Source organism: Cydia splendana, chromosome 21 (assembly GCF_910591565.1).
Source record: "Cydia splendana chromosome 21, ilCydSple1.2, whole genome shotgun sequence".
NCBI classification, from domain to species: domain Eukaryota; kingdom Metazoa; phylum Arthropoda; class Insecta; order Lepidoptera; family Tortricidae; genus Cydia; species Cydia splendana.
Genome location: NC_085980.1, coordinates 11,604,449 through 11,621,709, shown reverse-complemented (window position 1 = coordinate 11,621,709; position 17,261 = coordinate 11,604,449). Strand labels below are relative to the sequence as shown.

General features: G+C 35.2%; 1 protein-coding gene across 1 annotated transcript in view; it reads left to right on the top strand.

Annotated features, from left to right (window-relative positions):
• The first annotated feature begins 314 nt into the window (after positions 1 to 314).
• Positions 315 to 17,261, top strand: part of LOC134801037 (neuropeptide F receptor) — a 128,574-nt gene continuing 111,627 nt past the window's right edge. Inside the window, exon 1 of the mRNA XM_063773550.1 lies at positions 315 to 516. Coding sequence (XP_063629620.1) covers positions 496 to 516 — 21 coding nt within the window. The 5' untranslated portion in view covers positions 315 to 495. The remainder of the gene's footprint in view (positions 517 to 17,261) is intronic.

Below are 17,261 nucleotides of genomic sequence, written 5' to 3'. Positions count from 1 at the left end.
TCAAAAGGTAAAATATTACGATTAAAAAGGGTCGCACAGTTTTATTTATTGACAGGCTTTGCATTCGATCTGCCAGTGACAATGAAAAAAAAGAAACGGTGTTCTATTTTCAAAATGTTTCAGCTAGCCGAACACCGCTTGGCTTGATGTTAGTTCAGTCTTGATTCGGGAGCGGGGGAGGACGCACGCGTTTCATCCTTTAGCGAAGCTACGAACCGTTGAAACTTTTGCGAATTTAGAATTGTCAATAACGTGTATTAAAATTAGTGTATAATTTTTTTTAATAACGCGTAACGTTATAAAATAACAGTTTTTTTACCGGAATGCGTGATTTTTATTAATTTGTGATTTTATTAATGGTTATAATAGTGTTTAGTCAAAATAGGTGGACAAGAGGTAATAGGCCATGTCAGGCGTGACCAGACATACTGTAACGGCCCAACTCTGAATTGGACGTTATGCGTTTACCATATACAGCGGATTTTAACTATCCTGATGCCTTTTTATGATGATATCGTAAGTATTTTTTTATTATATTTAATGTTAAGTAAAACTGTACTTATTTCATTGCATATATGTATTAAAAAAATATATGTATCTATCCGACCCTTAAAATATAACACCCTTAAACTACATCAAAATATAAGTTATTTTTTAAAGTTGCTGAACAAATGTAACCAACATTTGTTCATTATAAAAAAATATATTAATATACCTTATCTATCCGACCCTTAAAAAATAATTGTACAAAAAATCCAAATTCTGCTGTACAAATTAAATTTTTTTGAAGGACTTGTTTTTAAGGGGCGATTAAAAATATTTCTTTGGAAAGTAAGTATAATTGTCAGAATGTTGTGCGACACAATAATTGTTATTTTTGGTGTTTTAATTTAATACTAAAGATGTAATACTTTAACATTTTATTTGATACTATCAACCGTTTACTATATATTTTGTAATATTAAGTGCGTCCTTTACAGGTTAACATGTTTCGACCGGTATTGAGTTTTACCATATAAACCGCGATTAACTATTATATTTAATAAATAATATTTAAATTAAATTATAACGAAGCATTTTATCTCTCTCTCTCTCTTCCGAGCTATATATCCCACATGGCGATGGGGTCAGTAGGGCTACCGCCAATACCGAAAATCGTCAATTGCGGGCATTTTTCTCTGTCACTCTAATTACGCCTTCATTGGAGTAAAAGAGTAAGATCCCCGCAATTTGCGAATTTCGGTTTTCGCGGTAGCCCCTCTGCATTCCGTGTCTTTCGCTTCCACTTCGCCCTATCCTCGACCTCGTTTTCGGATACTTTGCACACAATCATATCTTTTATATTTTTTATGTTTTTACAAAATTATAATATACCGGGTGTGGCCTGTAATATGAGCAAAAAATTAAACTGTAGGCTGTACTCCTCATACTGACCAACATTTGTTCAGCGACTTTTAAAAATAACTTGTGGTTTGATTTTTAATACACTTTAAAGTTTATTCTAAGACGCAATGTATTGCGAATTTTGTTATGTTTTAGGCGTGACAAGCAACGTCAATCACAATGATATGGCGTGGCGATGGCGTCCATTGAATATAATATTTATTTTGTATGAAAAATAGGGAGTCTAAATACTTCATAATTTTTAAAAGTTGTTGAAAAATAGTGTTACCGTTTGAGGAGTACAATCTATGTATTAATTATTTGCTCGTGTTACGGGCCACACCCGGTATACATACATATATTCTTTAAGTATTGTACTTCAGTATAATGACTTTTCTTATTTTTTTCTTACAAATTTTTTTTTAATATTATGTGTCCGTACAGTACCGGGTGTTTTCTGTAACACGAGCATATGTATAATTAAACCATAGATACCTATATAATTGTACTCCTCCATCCATATATTGAAAATTATGAAATATTTCGATTTTATCTTGATCATACAAATTTAACGAGGTAAATTTAAAGAGGTCAACCGCCGAATCCAACTCGGTTGGGCAGCGTTCGGGAAACTACGTAATGTCTTTTCGTCCGACATACCTCAGTGCCTCAAGACGAAAGTCTTTAATCAATGTGTGTTACCAGTGATGACTTACGGCTCCGAAACGTGGTCTTTCACTATCGGCCTCATCTCAAAACTCAAAGTCGCTCAACGAGCTATGGAGAGGGCTATGCTCGGAGTTTCTCTACGTGATCAAATCAGAAATGAGGAGATCCGTAGACGAACTAAAGTCACCGACATAGCCCACCGGATTAGCAAGCTGAAGTGGCAATGGGCAGGCCACATCACACGCAGAGAAGATGGCCGATGGGGTCGAAAAGTGCTCGAGTGGAGACCACGGACTAGCAAGCGCAGCGTAGGACGTCCACCCGCAAGATGGACAGACGACCTTGTTAAGGTCGCCGGAAGACGCTGGATGCGGGTCGCTTCCAACCGGCACGTATGGAGGTCCAAGGGGGAGGCCTATGTTCAGCAGTGGACGTCTTATGGCTGAGATGATGATGATGATAATACAAATTTAATATTATTATCGATGTACGCTGACATCAGTGTGTTCGACGTTGCTTGTCACGCTTTAAACATAACAAAATGTTGAATAGGTACATTGCGTCTTAGAATAAACTTTAAAGTGTAAATAACATCAAAATATATGTAATTATTTCAAGTTGCTCAACAAATGTTGGTCAGTTTGAGGAGAGCCTACTATTTAATTTATTGGGACTATTACAGGAAACACCCTGTATATGGGCTCAAAATTCTTCGTATTAAATAAAACAACTCGCATCAAAATTTCCGGATTTCGTTATTCACTGAAAAATATTCGTAATAAAAGATTATTAGATACAATAGGAACTCGTTAGGGTTTTTCCGTAATAACAACTTGCGTTGGTATCGTATTTTCGTTCTGCATTTCAATCCTTTTATTTCCGTGAAGGCTTTCCATTTCGTTTCTGATTCGTCTTTTGTCTGTGATTTTATATTATCTTGGTAAATAATAATAAGGAAGTCGTTCGTAGGAGCTTAATTTAACTTGATTGTAATAAAAAATAATACCTAACGCTACATTAAAAAAATTAGGTCGTGTTTTAAAGTAGAAACATAAATTATCTTTCTTTGATTCAAAAATTTGTTTATTTGTCGATTCGATCGATCAGCACTGAATTACTTATAATAATTATATTTCTTAAATATATTATGAACAATCTTGAAATACTTATTCTAAATAGTCAAAACAAAGAGAGAAATAATGCAAAATATTGAATACCGAAATCACAAAAAACGTATTTAGCCCCAATTATATAGGTATTTACAACAAGTTTAGTGACCGTCAAAAATATTTTTTGATACACACTTTTATCACTGACTGTACTTTCTCTCTTTTGCATGTCTATCAATTGCTTCTCGAGATTCTTCTAATGAGCCTAAACTCAATGTGTTATGTTTACCCATTGGAGAGTTACTTTGGCTATTCTTACTGCATCATTAGATCAGCTCCATCAGTATTATTGCCTTGTCATCGGATATAAGGAAATATGCGCAAATTTCAGCACAATCAGACACCGGGAAGCGGTTCAAATTTAAGTTATAGGTACAAGATTTAAAGCACATATACATATATTTATACATACAAAGAATATGTACGCGGTGAAGCTAAATAAAAGTGTGTAAAAATATCTGTATTAAACAAGATACTTCTCAATATTTGTTTACAAACTTAACTAAACATACTACGGAACAACATTTCACGAAGTTTCCCGCTAAGTACTTCTCTAACTCATATCTATATTGGTTTTATCTCAACACTTGATATTTGATACAGCTTGATAAGTAGTAGATTAGGCACTGTTGTGGCTAAATGAGACACTCCTGGTTATCTCGAACATATGTGGAAACAACTGGTTCGATGTAGATGATAAAGACCCATACAGACAACATGGTTATGTTGTCTGTATGGGTCTTTATTGTCTACATAGAAGACAGTTTAAGAATTTGCATGCAATATTCGATACATTGCTAATTACGGATTAGGGTAATTCGCCAGTAACTGGCCACCTGTTAGTAACTGGCCACCCTAAACTAAAAATGAATACTATTCACCTATAAACAGTATTCATTTTAATATAAGGTGGCTAGTTATTGAAGGCTTATACTAAAATGAATTATGTTTTTAGGTAAGTAGTAGATTAGGCAGTGTTGTGGCTAAATGAGACACTCCTGATTATCACGTACATAATTATGTCGAAGCAACTGGTTCGATGTAGATAATAAAGACCCATCTAGACAATTTAAGTATTCATGCAATTCGCCAGTAACTGGCCACCTGTTAGTAACAGGCCACCTGTTAGTAACTGGCCACCCTAAACTAAAAATGAATACTATTCACCTATAAACGGTATTCATTTTAATATAAGGTGGCTAGTTATTGAAGGCTTATACTAAAATGAATTATGTTTTTAGGTAAGTAGTAGATTAGGCAGTGTTGTGGCTAAATGAGACACTCCTGGTTATCACGTACATAATTATGTCGAAGCAACTGGTTCGATGTAGATAATAAAGACCCATCTAGACAATTTAAGTATTCATGCAATTCGCCAGTAACTGGCCACCTGTTAGTAACAGGCCACCTGTTATTAACTCGGCACCTTAAACTAAAAATGAATTCTATTTACCTATTAACAGAATTCATTTTAGTATAAGGTGGCTAGTTATTGAACGCTGGCCAGTTATTGAAACCTTATACTAAAATGAATTCTGTTTATAGGTGAATAGAATTCATTTTTAGTTTAGGGTGGCCAGTTATTGGCCGGTGGCCAGTTACTGGCTAAAGAACTACAAATTACAGTGAATTAAGTCGAACGACCAAATAGAGCAAAGTAATTGGACGCAGAGCAGCAATTAATGATTAGATTATCAGCAATCAGGAAGGCGGTAAAAATTTCATTTACAAAATTTAAAGCAAATAAATAAAAACGACAACTTAAGTGCTTACGTAATAAGGGCTATTTTTATTTTGCTATCGTTTTTTTTTCATTTTTGTCAGGTTTTGATAAAATAGAGACGAAAACATGGAATTTTCATAACTCAACGGAAATTAACATACCTAGCTACTTTTTTAAGAAGTTTCAAACCTGCTAATTTTTATCAAATTCTGACGAATAAAATAAAAAAATGGCTATCAAAGCGATATATTTAGGTACCTACCAATTAATACTATGTTACTATACGCGTAGAAATAGGCTCTCTTTAGTCTTTAGTCTTCCACCGACTTATTCCGTTTAGGTCAGCTGCCACTTAGGTCAGAAAATTATTTCTTCCATTTAGGTCATCTCTGACCTAATTGGATTCCATTGTCGACAGAAAAAAAATCTGACCTACTTGGACGCTAGTATGGACAGCAAGCAGACCTAACTGGAATCCATATTGACAGTAAGCTGACCTGACTGGACTCAAATACTGCCGTGCAATACTTAAACAACAGTAAGTGCAAAAAGTGAGTTTCGAGAAAAACGCAAAAAACCCTTTCAAACCGTTTTTTTTAATGATTATTTACAAATACTTGAATGACAAAATATAGCATGTAATACATGAAATACGAATACGTGAACACTCTTTTATTTTATCAATTATTTAATAAATTATTGCTATGTTTCAAAATTTTACAGTTTTACTGTACTCTCGGAAAGAAGTAAAAACACCATAAATGCAGAATAAAGTGCAGTAAAAAAGCGGATTACTGTAAACCACCCTCGTACACGTAGCTACTTGAAAGAATTGCAAGCTAAAGTACAGTATTCATAACTATTTACTGTAATTTAGTTAGTATATATATGTTGATTGAGTTCTTCGAGATACCAACACGTTGTGGTACAAATAATAATAAATAATTGTTTATAAAATACGCGAATATATATTTAGAAAAATCACATCAATCATTAAAGTGCAGTTGTATTACACATAAGAGATTAAAATAAGTATCTCTTACTAAGTAGTTGGAATTAGTAGTAGTAACCTGTAGAGTATCATAAAAATCTGACTATTTCCATGGCACTTAATCTTTATAACCAATTCAATTAATATAATCTAACTTGTGACTATGTCACATACATATTCAATCAAAATGAGATCTTTATCTTCTCGTCTACATGCTGTAGCCTTACCACGAACTTGACACTAACGTGACACTGAAATATTCGCTAGCCTGGGCATAACTTGCTAACAAGAATACATCTCGTTCATTAAGGCTATTGAATAAAAATACTAGAAATAAAAATCTTTCACATATATCTTAAACAAGAATATCCATTAAGTATTACTTAAATTTCATCGAACTGAATAAGTGCTATAGGTAGAACCTTTGGTCCTTAGGAGGAAAGGGCATTATTAAGGACCGTGTTTGACAACTTGTAGGATGATCGACAGCACCACATTTTATCAATGGTATCGATATTATCTAACTTTTGTCCTACAATCTATCTAAATGAAACGACACTTGAAAACTAGTTAAATCTCTAAGGTTACAAAAACATAGATATCTACAAGTACATTCATACTAACAAAACCGGCAAGTTCAATAAAGTATTGTCATAATGATAGAAAATCTTAAGTCCACTATACAATCAAAACAATATAACAAACAATTGTTATATCAAAAACGTTAATATGAGCCTAATTTTAACATTACTTTTAAATCGATCGCATAGGAAATCTTACGCATAGTAGGTATTGATTGAACATTCGGTTATCTCGGCAGTCCAGTGTAATGTTACACGCGCCCGGTCAAGACAAGACTGAAGAGCAAAACTCAACCTAATGTCTTAATTGCTGTCACGATTGCAGTAAACACATTTGAAAATAGCGAAACGACAGTTTAAATCACAGTAAGTGAGCTAAGTTTACTGCATTTTAATTAGTAACTATATTGAAAAATCAATAACATCTAAAACACAGTACAACTATTTTAGAACATTTATATTGTACTGCATTTTAAACAGTTTTTGGCGTAAGTATTAACTTCTCTTTACTAGTAAATATAGGATTGACATGAGACCTTTACTGTATTTTAATCGGTGAAGTCTCAAAATTCACAACCGACAGCTTTATTACTGCAGTTTAGTTAGTTTTACCTCAATAATTTACTAAATTCTTCTGATTTACTGTACATGGATGCTTCAATTTCTATAAGTTCCCATGGTCATAATCGCAAATGGACTACATACATGTGTGCGTCTCGACATGGTCGTCCAAGATCAAGAAAAAACAAAAAATCGCAAAAGTAGCACTTACTGTTGTTTAAGTACTGCACGGCAGAATAATATACTCGTATACACCAGTTTCCAAATTTATTCGTCAAAGTCTGTGTCAGTGCAAAGATATTGTCGTATTTTATTTATTGCTTCAGATAATGGTATCTGTCAAATACCTTTTGTGACTGAAAGGATTTCTCAATGAGTAAGATGTTCATTTATCTTAGATAAGGACAATCTCAATTGGAAAATTTGAATGAGGGTCGTAAAAACGAGTTGGCTAAAAATAAAAATTCTTCACGTTGAAATGGGAAATGAAATTAATAAGCTATGAAATGCGGATTTAAAAAATTGGGACATCGCAATTACGACCTATATACTTACGGCTCGGGCTCGACATTAAGCTCGACTTGCGACGGCGGCAGCGACAAACATAGGTGAGAACGAAAGAGCCGATCGCTGTGTCTCGCTCCAACCTATGGTTATCACTGCCGCCGTCGCAAGTCGCTCAATGTCGTGGCCGAGCCGTTAGACTCATGTGCGTCTCGCTCGCGTCAATACATCGCTCCTTGAGAAACATAGCGTCATTATCCAAAAAATGGGGTTTTTGAGTTAATAACGCCATCTAGCTCATATGATCGTAACGCACGCACTACGAAGACACCTATCGCCCTAGCTCTATTAGAACCGCCAGAGGGCGCTAATGTCGTTATGACGAATAGAGGGAATAGGTGCCTGCCTTATAGGAACAATGTCATTAAAGGGAAGAAAGTTGTATTTTTTTACTTAAAGACGGTTTTCTATGAGATTCAATGGTAAGTACGTCAATTTTCATAAGAAATAGTGTATCTATACGTACTATGTCACTTTGAACTTATAATTTGGTATCAAAATCAAAACTCAATTTAAAGCAATATTGTACGTTTCCCTTTAAGGACACTTGTACTTTTGCATTTTTTAATGTTTTGAAATAAGTAAAGTGACATTATACCTATAATGACGGTTTTGCTTAAAAATCAAAGACATAATGCTGACAAAAAATAAAAACGTACTGTTCTTTTACTTTAAGTGTCATTGTGATTTTAAGAAGCTGACAGCAGTTTAAGCAGGTCTATCGTCATTATCTGTGTAGTGTCAATTTTCTAGCTTAGTTTACCATAGCGACACTGGGCGTGCTTAAGTGAAAAATGTCGTTTTAAGCTTAAAGCCACTACAACTGGTACAGAACGCTTATAAAGGTGTCGTTAATGAATGTCACTCGTTGCTTAATGTCACTGTGTTGTATTTGTTCAATAAGGTTCATAATGGGGTTGTATTATTGGAACCTACTAGACGACTATTTATAATTAGATCGATATAGCCACATTACGAGCCCGGGTCTCTATTTTTTACCATAAAGTTTTAAGGCATAATGTAGGTATTGTTTGTCCGCATTTTCGATAGTCATAACGAAAATGCGGACAAACAATACCTACACCTTCCTGCGGGTTTTTCTCAAAAACGCGTAACTTTTCAGGATTGCCATAAAACAAACCTAACCTAACCTAAACTATCTGTAGGACATCCTTACGAAAATCCTGAAAAGTAAACGGTTTCAGAATTATGACTAACGATGATCTGACAAACAGTACATTATGACTTTCAATAATTATGTCAAACGAAGGGATTCGTACGAGCCGTATTTTGAACTGACTGTGGAATTAGGTTGGTATGTGTAAGATTCCCATATTTATTAATTATAATATAATATTATTTATGTCTTGTGTGATACTTTTTCATTCATCAAAAATAGAAAGTTATTTTTGAGATGTCTGTTATGTTCCAATTTTATTTCTGACAAGGTGACACAAAACACACATTAATTATTATTATCACTATTCATTACCCATAAAACTATTGTTCTTCTCTTTTAGTTGATAATGTTAATAAAGTTAATACTGATGATGAAGAAGAGCTAGTTCTAATAATGTAATGTGTCATTTGTGAGTTTTTTGTTGTTTTTCCGGATTGGTTTAATTTTGCTAGCGGATGTTTCTTAACTATTTATGATGTTGTTATTTTGAATTTGAACTTCTGAATGTGTATTTGTGGTGTCTTCTTGCAAGGTGTCAAAATTACTTCGTTATTCTAAGTTAAACTGATCGTAATTACAAATAAGAGTGTGTCTCTGTTTAGGTGTTTTACCTATTTATGAATTAATTGCTAAAGTCCTAAACTTTATTTATGCTCTCACGGGTCTGTGATCGGAACTAAATTTAAACGTATTGATTGTACGTACCTTACTACATAAATCTCTAATTAAACTTTTGTCAAATAAAATATATAAGTAGGTAGTCAATTTCGTGTGTGATATTCCGCCAGGTGAAGTCCAGGTCCAGCGACTTTGAGGTTTTTTGAGAAAGAAGGAATTACTTACGCTCATGTTTTGACCAAAGGCAAATGGAATAGGCCGAGAACTACGGTCGTTTCTGCTGCCAAGGCCATATGTGGTCCAACTATGTCAGCATCATAGCAGCAGCAGCAGCAGTATGTTAGGTATCCAATCTGTGCTTGATCTGATTTTAGCGTTGAAATCACCAAGGACAATGGTCCATGTTTCCTGCTTTTCATTGCTAGATTTATTTAGGGGCTCATAATCTCGTAATACTCTTCAATCTTATCATCGCAATGTGTAGATGTTTATGCGTAAGTTTTGATTGGGGTTAATGTATATGACTTTTGGATTTGGGATATAGGTACTTAACGTCAACACAGCCACCTTGTCGGAGTAATTTGATAACCCGACATTGCTGTCCTTCCACTGCTTTTTGACGACAAAGCCTACTCCATACCTATTGTCCGCTGGCTGTTCCGAAATGGTTAACGGTTCACGCCTTCTCTTCGAACTTCTGACAACCCCACAACGTCCCGTTAATTTATTTTACGCAGTGTTTCAGTTCCACTGAACTGCGCTCTTCATTTATCAAAGTGCGACCTTTATAGGTGTTGGAGTTATTTTTTCTTGCAGGGATCATTAAAATATTTTTGTGGGTATCTTCCGCCCGGGGATTCTTAGTAACTTTCACAGGGCACTTAGCGCCGTAACAAAGGATCGTACTTGTCAAATGAGATTGGACCATAAGCCCACCATGCTGGTCCAGTGCGGGTTGGTGGATCGCCAGAGGCTCGTTTGTTATTCAACAGGGTGACCACGAGCAGGAGAGGCTGGTTTGGAATCCGTAACATGCCATTCGGGCCCCTTACATCCTATCCCCCAATTATTATCCTCCCTTTTATTTATATACTTTGGTAATTTTTGATCGTAAAAATATGGCCAAACAAAACAAGCTAAGAATACTCTAATTTTACAGACAAAATAGTCTAATTTGCTAATTTTTTGGAACTGAATGTCGCTTACTTTAATAAATATTAATTGACATCCATGTAAAATGGTTCTATTTGCGGGTTTTCATTGAAATAAAGGTTAATTAATTTAAAATAACAGGATATAGTGTCACTTTTCCAGAAATTGAATCTATATTGCGAAGACGTCAAGTGACATTAAGCAAAAATAAACGGAAAAGTGACATTACAATTTTCTTTTAATTGAATTATCTTAGAAATTAAAGAAAAAAAACACAGTTTACTCTAACGGCTAACAAGCTTAGTTAAAACTCTAACAAAACATAGCAAAAAAATCTTACTTTTGTCACTAGAACGGCAATTTTAGACGTTTGAAGATTACGAAAATTTTAAAGCTCTGTACCCAAAAAACACGTTTTTCGCTTAATGACACTGTGTTTCTCAAGGAGCGACATGTACGGACAAGCACGAGTGAAATACACGAATGATAACTAAATGATGTTTTTGACGTCAAAATGTACGTTCGAGTTTGTCTCCTGGGCCTACTAAAATATGAACATAGGAATAATTTATACGAATCTAAAATTTATGGACCATAATGAAAATGGGCAGTTTTAAATTACGACTCATTTATTTTGCAATTTAAATTATGATTATATTTCCAGTGAATATTTTTAAAATAAATCGGGTCATTTTACAGCCACTTTCTCTAATGACGAGCGTCAATTAGTGAAATTGTGGACGTTTTGAATTGTCAATTTTAAGGGTGCTTCGAAACGCAATTAGTGGTCTTCGTTGATTCTGGTGCTGAGTGGCATTTCTGCAATTAAAGGCCCTTTCACTGTGGCGTTTTTGACTGGTAATTATTTTGTAAGGCGTTATGCTAAATAAAATGCCACGAAAAATGCTATAGATGAGACAGGCGGCTCTGCCAGCGTTACCGAAGAGTATAATTATCGCTTGGGACGTCTATTTCGTGACCGAAACATGGGGGTCTAGGTATCAGTTTAAGCGTTGCACTGTTTGGGCATGAGATTTTCATGTTTATCAACAAAACTTTTTTACTTACTAAAATCTATGACATTTAGTAAGGATCTTGGGATTCTGTTCAGGACTATCCCTCCCAATTCTGTGGCAATATCGTAAATAGATATCATCGAAAGACAGAAAATTAACGTGTCCACCCTCAAGTATGACGTCGTTCCACAGTGCGGTCGACGCGGTTTGACGTATATTTAAGGACTGGCCTTACAGGCAATTAGAATGGGGCATAAATGGGGCCAGTACAGCGATGTGACACCGCTACAACGCGATTGGTTGCTGAGTTCGCATCACGCGCGCGATTGGTCGCAACTAGTTGCGTTACATTGCATGATTGGCTCGAATTCGTGAGTGACACAGCTGAACTAGTACTATTTTTAGTGCCCGTAAGGCCAGTAGCTATTTGGTTTAGGCCTCAAACAATCTTGCAGGTATTGTGAACTCTACCAGTGATCAACGATTAATTATCATCATCATTATAAAGAGCTGCGCTCTTCTCAGAAATAAAATCCATGTGCTCCATCTTGATAAACTGACCATTTTTATCACCTGTCACTATGCCCGTCACTTTCGCACTTACTTACTTGTTAGAACTTGATCTATGTTTGTCTTTCTTAGCTTCCTTCTTTCCAGTTTCCTTCGACTTTCCTTTCTATGATGGTCTTAATGAATTCATCATGTCGTAACAGGTCTCCCAAGGTCCCAACATGTTCCCTCTTAAATTTTCTTTGGTTCGTAATAGGCACCGTTTTTATTGAGCTCTATTTAATATCTAGTTGTTAGTTACGTTAAGTACGAATAATTCTATCGGTCTCATTTATTTACACGAGACTTCATCAACACACGAGTCTCTTGTGCGATATTTATCAAATACCCCGTAACGCAACGAAGGTACGCCGTTAATCAATCAAGACCTTAGACAAGATCCGTTCCTTTCTTCGGTATTATATAGGCTGTCATTGGTCATTAGCAGAATAATTACTTGTTTTATAAGGGGGCAATTATATATAACCCTTCGTGGTAATATTAATACCCGAGCAAACGAAGAATTCCATAAATCTCCAAAAATTCCTAAATAAATTTCAAATGGAATTTTGAATGGTGCGAGGGTTGCACGGCACGAGGCAAGGGTTAAACAAACTCTTCTACCGAGTGAAACACAATTTATTTTACCACCAGACGAACGCTTTTAATTTTATTATTTCATTCAAATTTATCACGTGAAATTCAATTTTAATGGCCATGCCCATCAACATGAGGTAACGACTCAAAATTTGCTTCAAATCATTTGGTCACATGATCATTTTGGTGGGGTGTAAAGTATTCTTTATTTTCTATGACTAATAACTTCGAAACTTATTACGTAATACCTGGAATTATAAAATAGTGATATGGATTAATAAAAAAAATGCTTGTCGAACTGAACAAATTATAGAAACTTGTGGTTTTCAAGTAAACACCAGAAGAGTTACTTATTTTGTAAAATAACAGTCGAAAGACTGAGTCAGATATTTATTTACCCAAATGTTACACGCAATGTCATTGCCATTTACTTAGTGAATATGAATAGGAAATAATAGTTATAAAATTTATAATAAATATGTATTTAATTTTACAAAACATAAATATGTTATACAAAAAACTATAAAAACATTAACAATAACACATTTTATAATTATTCAAACAAAGCATGACAATGATTAACTAATATTAAAATATTCGTCATTAACCTTTATAAAGACAAAAACATACACAACAATATTAATATGATTATTTTTTCTTGGACACATACCGCACTATCTATATTCAAATCGCGTCTTGTTACGTCTTAAGAAACATAAATCTAAATTTCATTGGCGCTTACTGCATTAGAAACCTTATTTCTATACAAATAAAACACAAAATGAATGAAATACATGTGTTATTCAAGGTCCATTTTAGTGAAACACTGGTACAATGAAATACTTTCCTTATTAAGCCTGAATGGTAATGACTCCTTGTATTTACTGTTCTACACTTGGCGACGACTGCCGTATACCTGTTTCTTACAGTTGTTGTATACATTGGGTTAGTTAGAGAGAGACGGGGTACGTATTCCTTTTAGGGTAAGGGAGTCGAACGGTCTAACCAACCAGTTAACTTGAGACTCGCAAAGTTTTATGATCCTAATATTCCTAATATGACGTGTTGCCTCCCTGTCATACTTACGTACGAATATACAATAGCGACAGAGAGGCAATACGTCGTACGTGGTTCGCAGTAGGCTATCAGTTTTGTATCTAGGAAGCAGCGACGGGATATATAGACGAAGTTCTCAGTACCAATAAATAAAATAACAAGGAAACATCAAACAAAATAATTAGGTATGAATAGAAATGTTGGTACTATTTTCATATTTATAACGAAATGCATTACATGAAAAGTCGGATTTGACAGCTACGATTGTAAAAAGTAAATAATTGCTACTAGTATTCATGAGTTATGAGAGTTATGCAGTGATACTTTTTACTAGCTTGATGTACAAAATTAGGTATAGTATGAATTATCTCACGTTTTTTCGGGCTCGGGCCCTAGTCCGTTAAACAAAAGCCTTTGTTTCTTTTAACAGCGGTCTACAGCACGTGCCAAAGCAACCATGTCGTTTAAAAAGCAACTATCGTGATAGTATTAAGGCTCAAATTCATGTGACAGCTCATTCAGAGATCAATCAGGGTGGTCTTGTTTTTGAGGATATCATAATGTGTAATCTCCGAACGGGCTGGCTGTTTCATGGATTTGAACCATATAATTAGAATGGTAAATTTGTTTTTTAAACGGGCTTGTTCCCGTTACTTATGTCGGGGCTATTAGCAGTAAGCATTGTAACCACTGCATAAAAGAAACAATACCTTTTGTTTAACAGATTAGGGCCCGAGCCCGAAAAAATCACCAGACATAATTTCATACTATATGTATTTTTATAATCCTTGGTTCACATGGCGTGAGACATGAAAAAAATCATCATCACCTCGAAAGTAATATCGGCTCTTAATCCATACGCCTGAATGTATGTATGTACCTACAAATATATGATAAAAATATAATCTCCTATTCAAGCGTGGCATGTCTCTCTGGAACACATATTATACGGTACTGGTTCTTGGATTATTATTCATCTCAGGCATGGTAAGAATATAATAATACGAAGTACGAATGCAATTTCAGTACCCCTGTACGTCTACCATCAGTTTTGACATTGACATAACGCTCACGTCTACGTAATTTACTTTCGGTACATCTGGCTTGCATTAATATGCGAGTACGAGCGAGATGCATAGAAAGTAACTTACGTAGACGTGAGCGTATATGTCAATGTCGAAACTGATGGTAGACGTACTGGTGTAAATTTCATTCGATAGCGTGTCGAGACGTATGCGTTTGCGTTGTAATTTTGTATGGGATTTTGTGTTTCCAAAACGTCCCGCTCCCACTTGGTTCGCTGTTCAAAATCCCATAAGTACAAATATGGACATAAACATAACGCAAACTTGTACTAGGTACAGAAGACTCACTCTCTAACAAACGCGTCTGTTACGATTAGGACAGATATGGCCGCTAGGTGGCGACAGCGCCACGCGCGGCTTATGGCTAGCCACCAAAATTGGTGTGGAACAGATGTACTTTTAGCTACCTGTAGCAAAGCGACGAAATCGCGGAGTGTGCCACGCCTGACTAGGGGTACTGACCTGAGTTCTTTAATAACAGTGGTATAATAATTACCTATACCTCTGGAATCTTGCTTTTTTTAAGACCTGGCAAAGTTAATTAACGTGTTTAGTGACAATTTGGCTTTGAGCTGAGTATTTGGAACCACGCACATTTTATTAGGTTTGAACACGTTATGTTACGTTATCGATGAAACTAGTACAACGAAAATATAAAATTGTTCGAAAGCTATCGATTTTATAAAGAGCAGCAGATTTTATATTAGTGGTGTGAAAATTGTAGAATTACTTGACTGATGTAAACAATCCATTTTTTTTAATACTTAGCAAAAAAAAAAAACAAAAAAAAACAATCCATATCGATAAAAATTGCCAAAATATTCATTAAACGAATTTTGTATCTGCGACAAATGATAAATAACATGAGGTCGAATATGCTCATGTGTGTATATTTATTCTCTATTGCGTTTAGATAAATACATTATTTTACGTCACCCTAGGCCCGTAAGTGGGATTTTCTTCCCACCGGACGGGAAGGAAATCTCACTTTCTGGCCAAGGCAAGACGTAAAACTTTATACAAACCGCGGGCGGTAATTCGTAAAGCCCCAGATAGCATATTTATGGCCCTCACCTTCGGTTCGGGCCACAAACACCTGAGATCTGGAGCATTTACGAATTTACCTCCCTAGGTATGTAATGTACTAATTTATCCCAGATGCCTTACACACGATGACAACACCCGTAACCAACCAATTGAATGACATCTAGCCATGTAACTGTGTATGTTCAAGCAAAATAAATAAATTGAATGGGGTTGGCAACTGTCAAAGGTTAGCATAGATGGCGCCATCATAGCTAGCCCCCTTTTCTATGAGCTATGGCTTAAAAGGCTTAAATTTCCATTAAATTAACAAAAAATTGACACATTTCTAGGGATTGACAGGGCAAGCTATGCTGGCGGCATCTGCTAACTACTTCGACCGGCCAACCCCGTTGAATTGAATTTATAGCGTTCAAATTATATTGTTCGTGAAACAGGGCAGTGCTAATTAAAGAGAATAGAGTGTATAGAGACGAATTGTCAAGTAAATTATTAAATTATGTAGCTACTGTAGATTTACTGCCATCTTTCGACAAAACATATAACTGTTAGAACGCCATTTGACTTTGATCCTTATTCTTTCACTGATATGTGTTACTTATTAAAAATTAATATTAACGCCATCTACTCGACTATAGACCAAAAGGTATGGTGCAATTTTTTCGAGTGATGGCGCCATAACCTTCAGCCTAGATAGCGTTAATATTAATATTTAGCAAGTTAACACATATCAGTGAAAGAATAATGATAAAAGTCAAATGGCGTTCTAACAGTTTTAATCTTCTGTCGAAAGATGGCAGTAAATGTACTGTAGCTACATAATTTACCATGACAGTAACTCTCTATTTCAAATTCTCTTTGGCAGTGCTAAAGTGTCACCATTTACTATGCAGCCTGAAGGAGCTCGTTCACAGTTCAAGGACTAGGTTTCTCGGGAACCAGCGTGGCGGGCAGAATGTCGAGATGAATTGTTGAATATTTTCTGCACTGTGAAGTGAAAAATGTTTGGTTTTTAGGCGGTTTTTCGCCATTTTTAGGATTCCATACCCTAAGGGTAAAAACGGGAACCTATTACCAACTAAGACTTCTCTTTCCGTCTGTCTGTCAGTCTGTCACCAGGCTGTATCTTATGAACCGTGTTAGCAAGACAGTTGAAATTTTCACAGATGATGTATTTCTGTTACCGCTATAACAACAAATACTAATTAAATTTACTAATCGGCAAACATGTTAATACAATAAATGTTTGTGCTATAATACTTCTTTCTTTAAAGAGAGCAAATACTTACTTTTAAATTATAGTTACGTACTTACATTATTTTG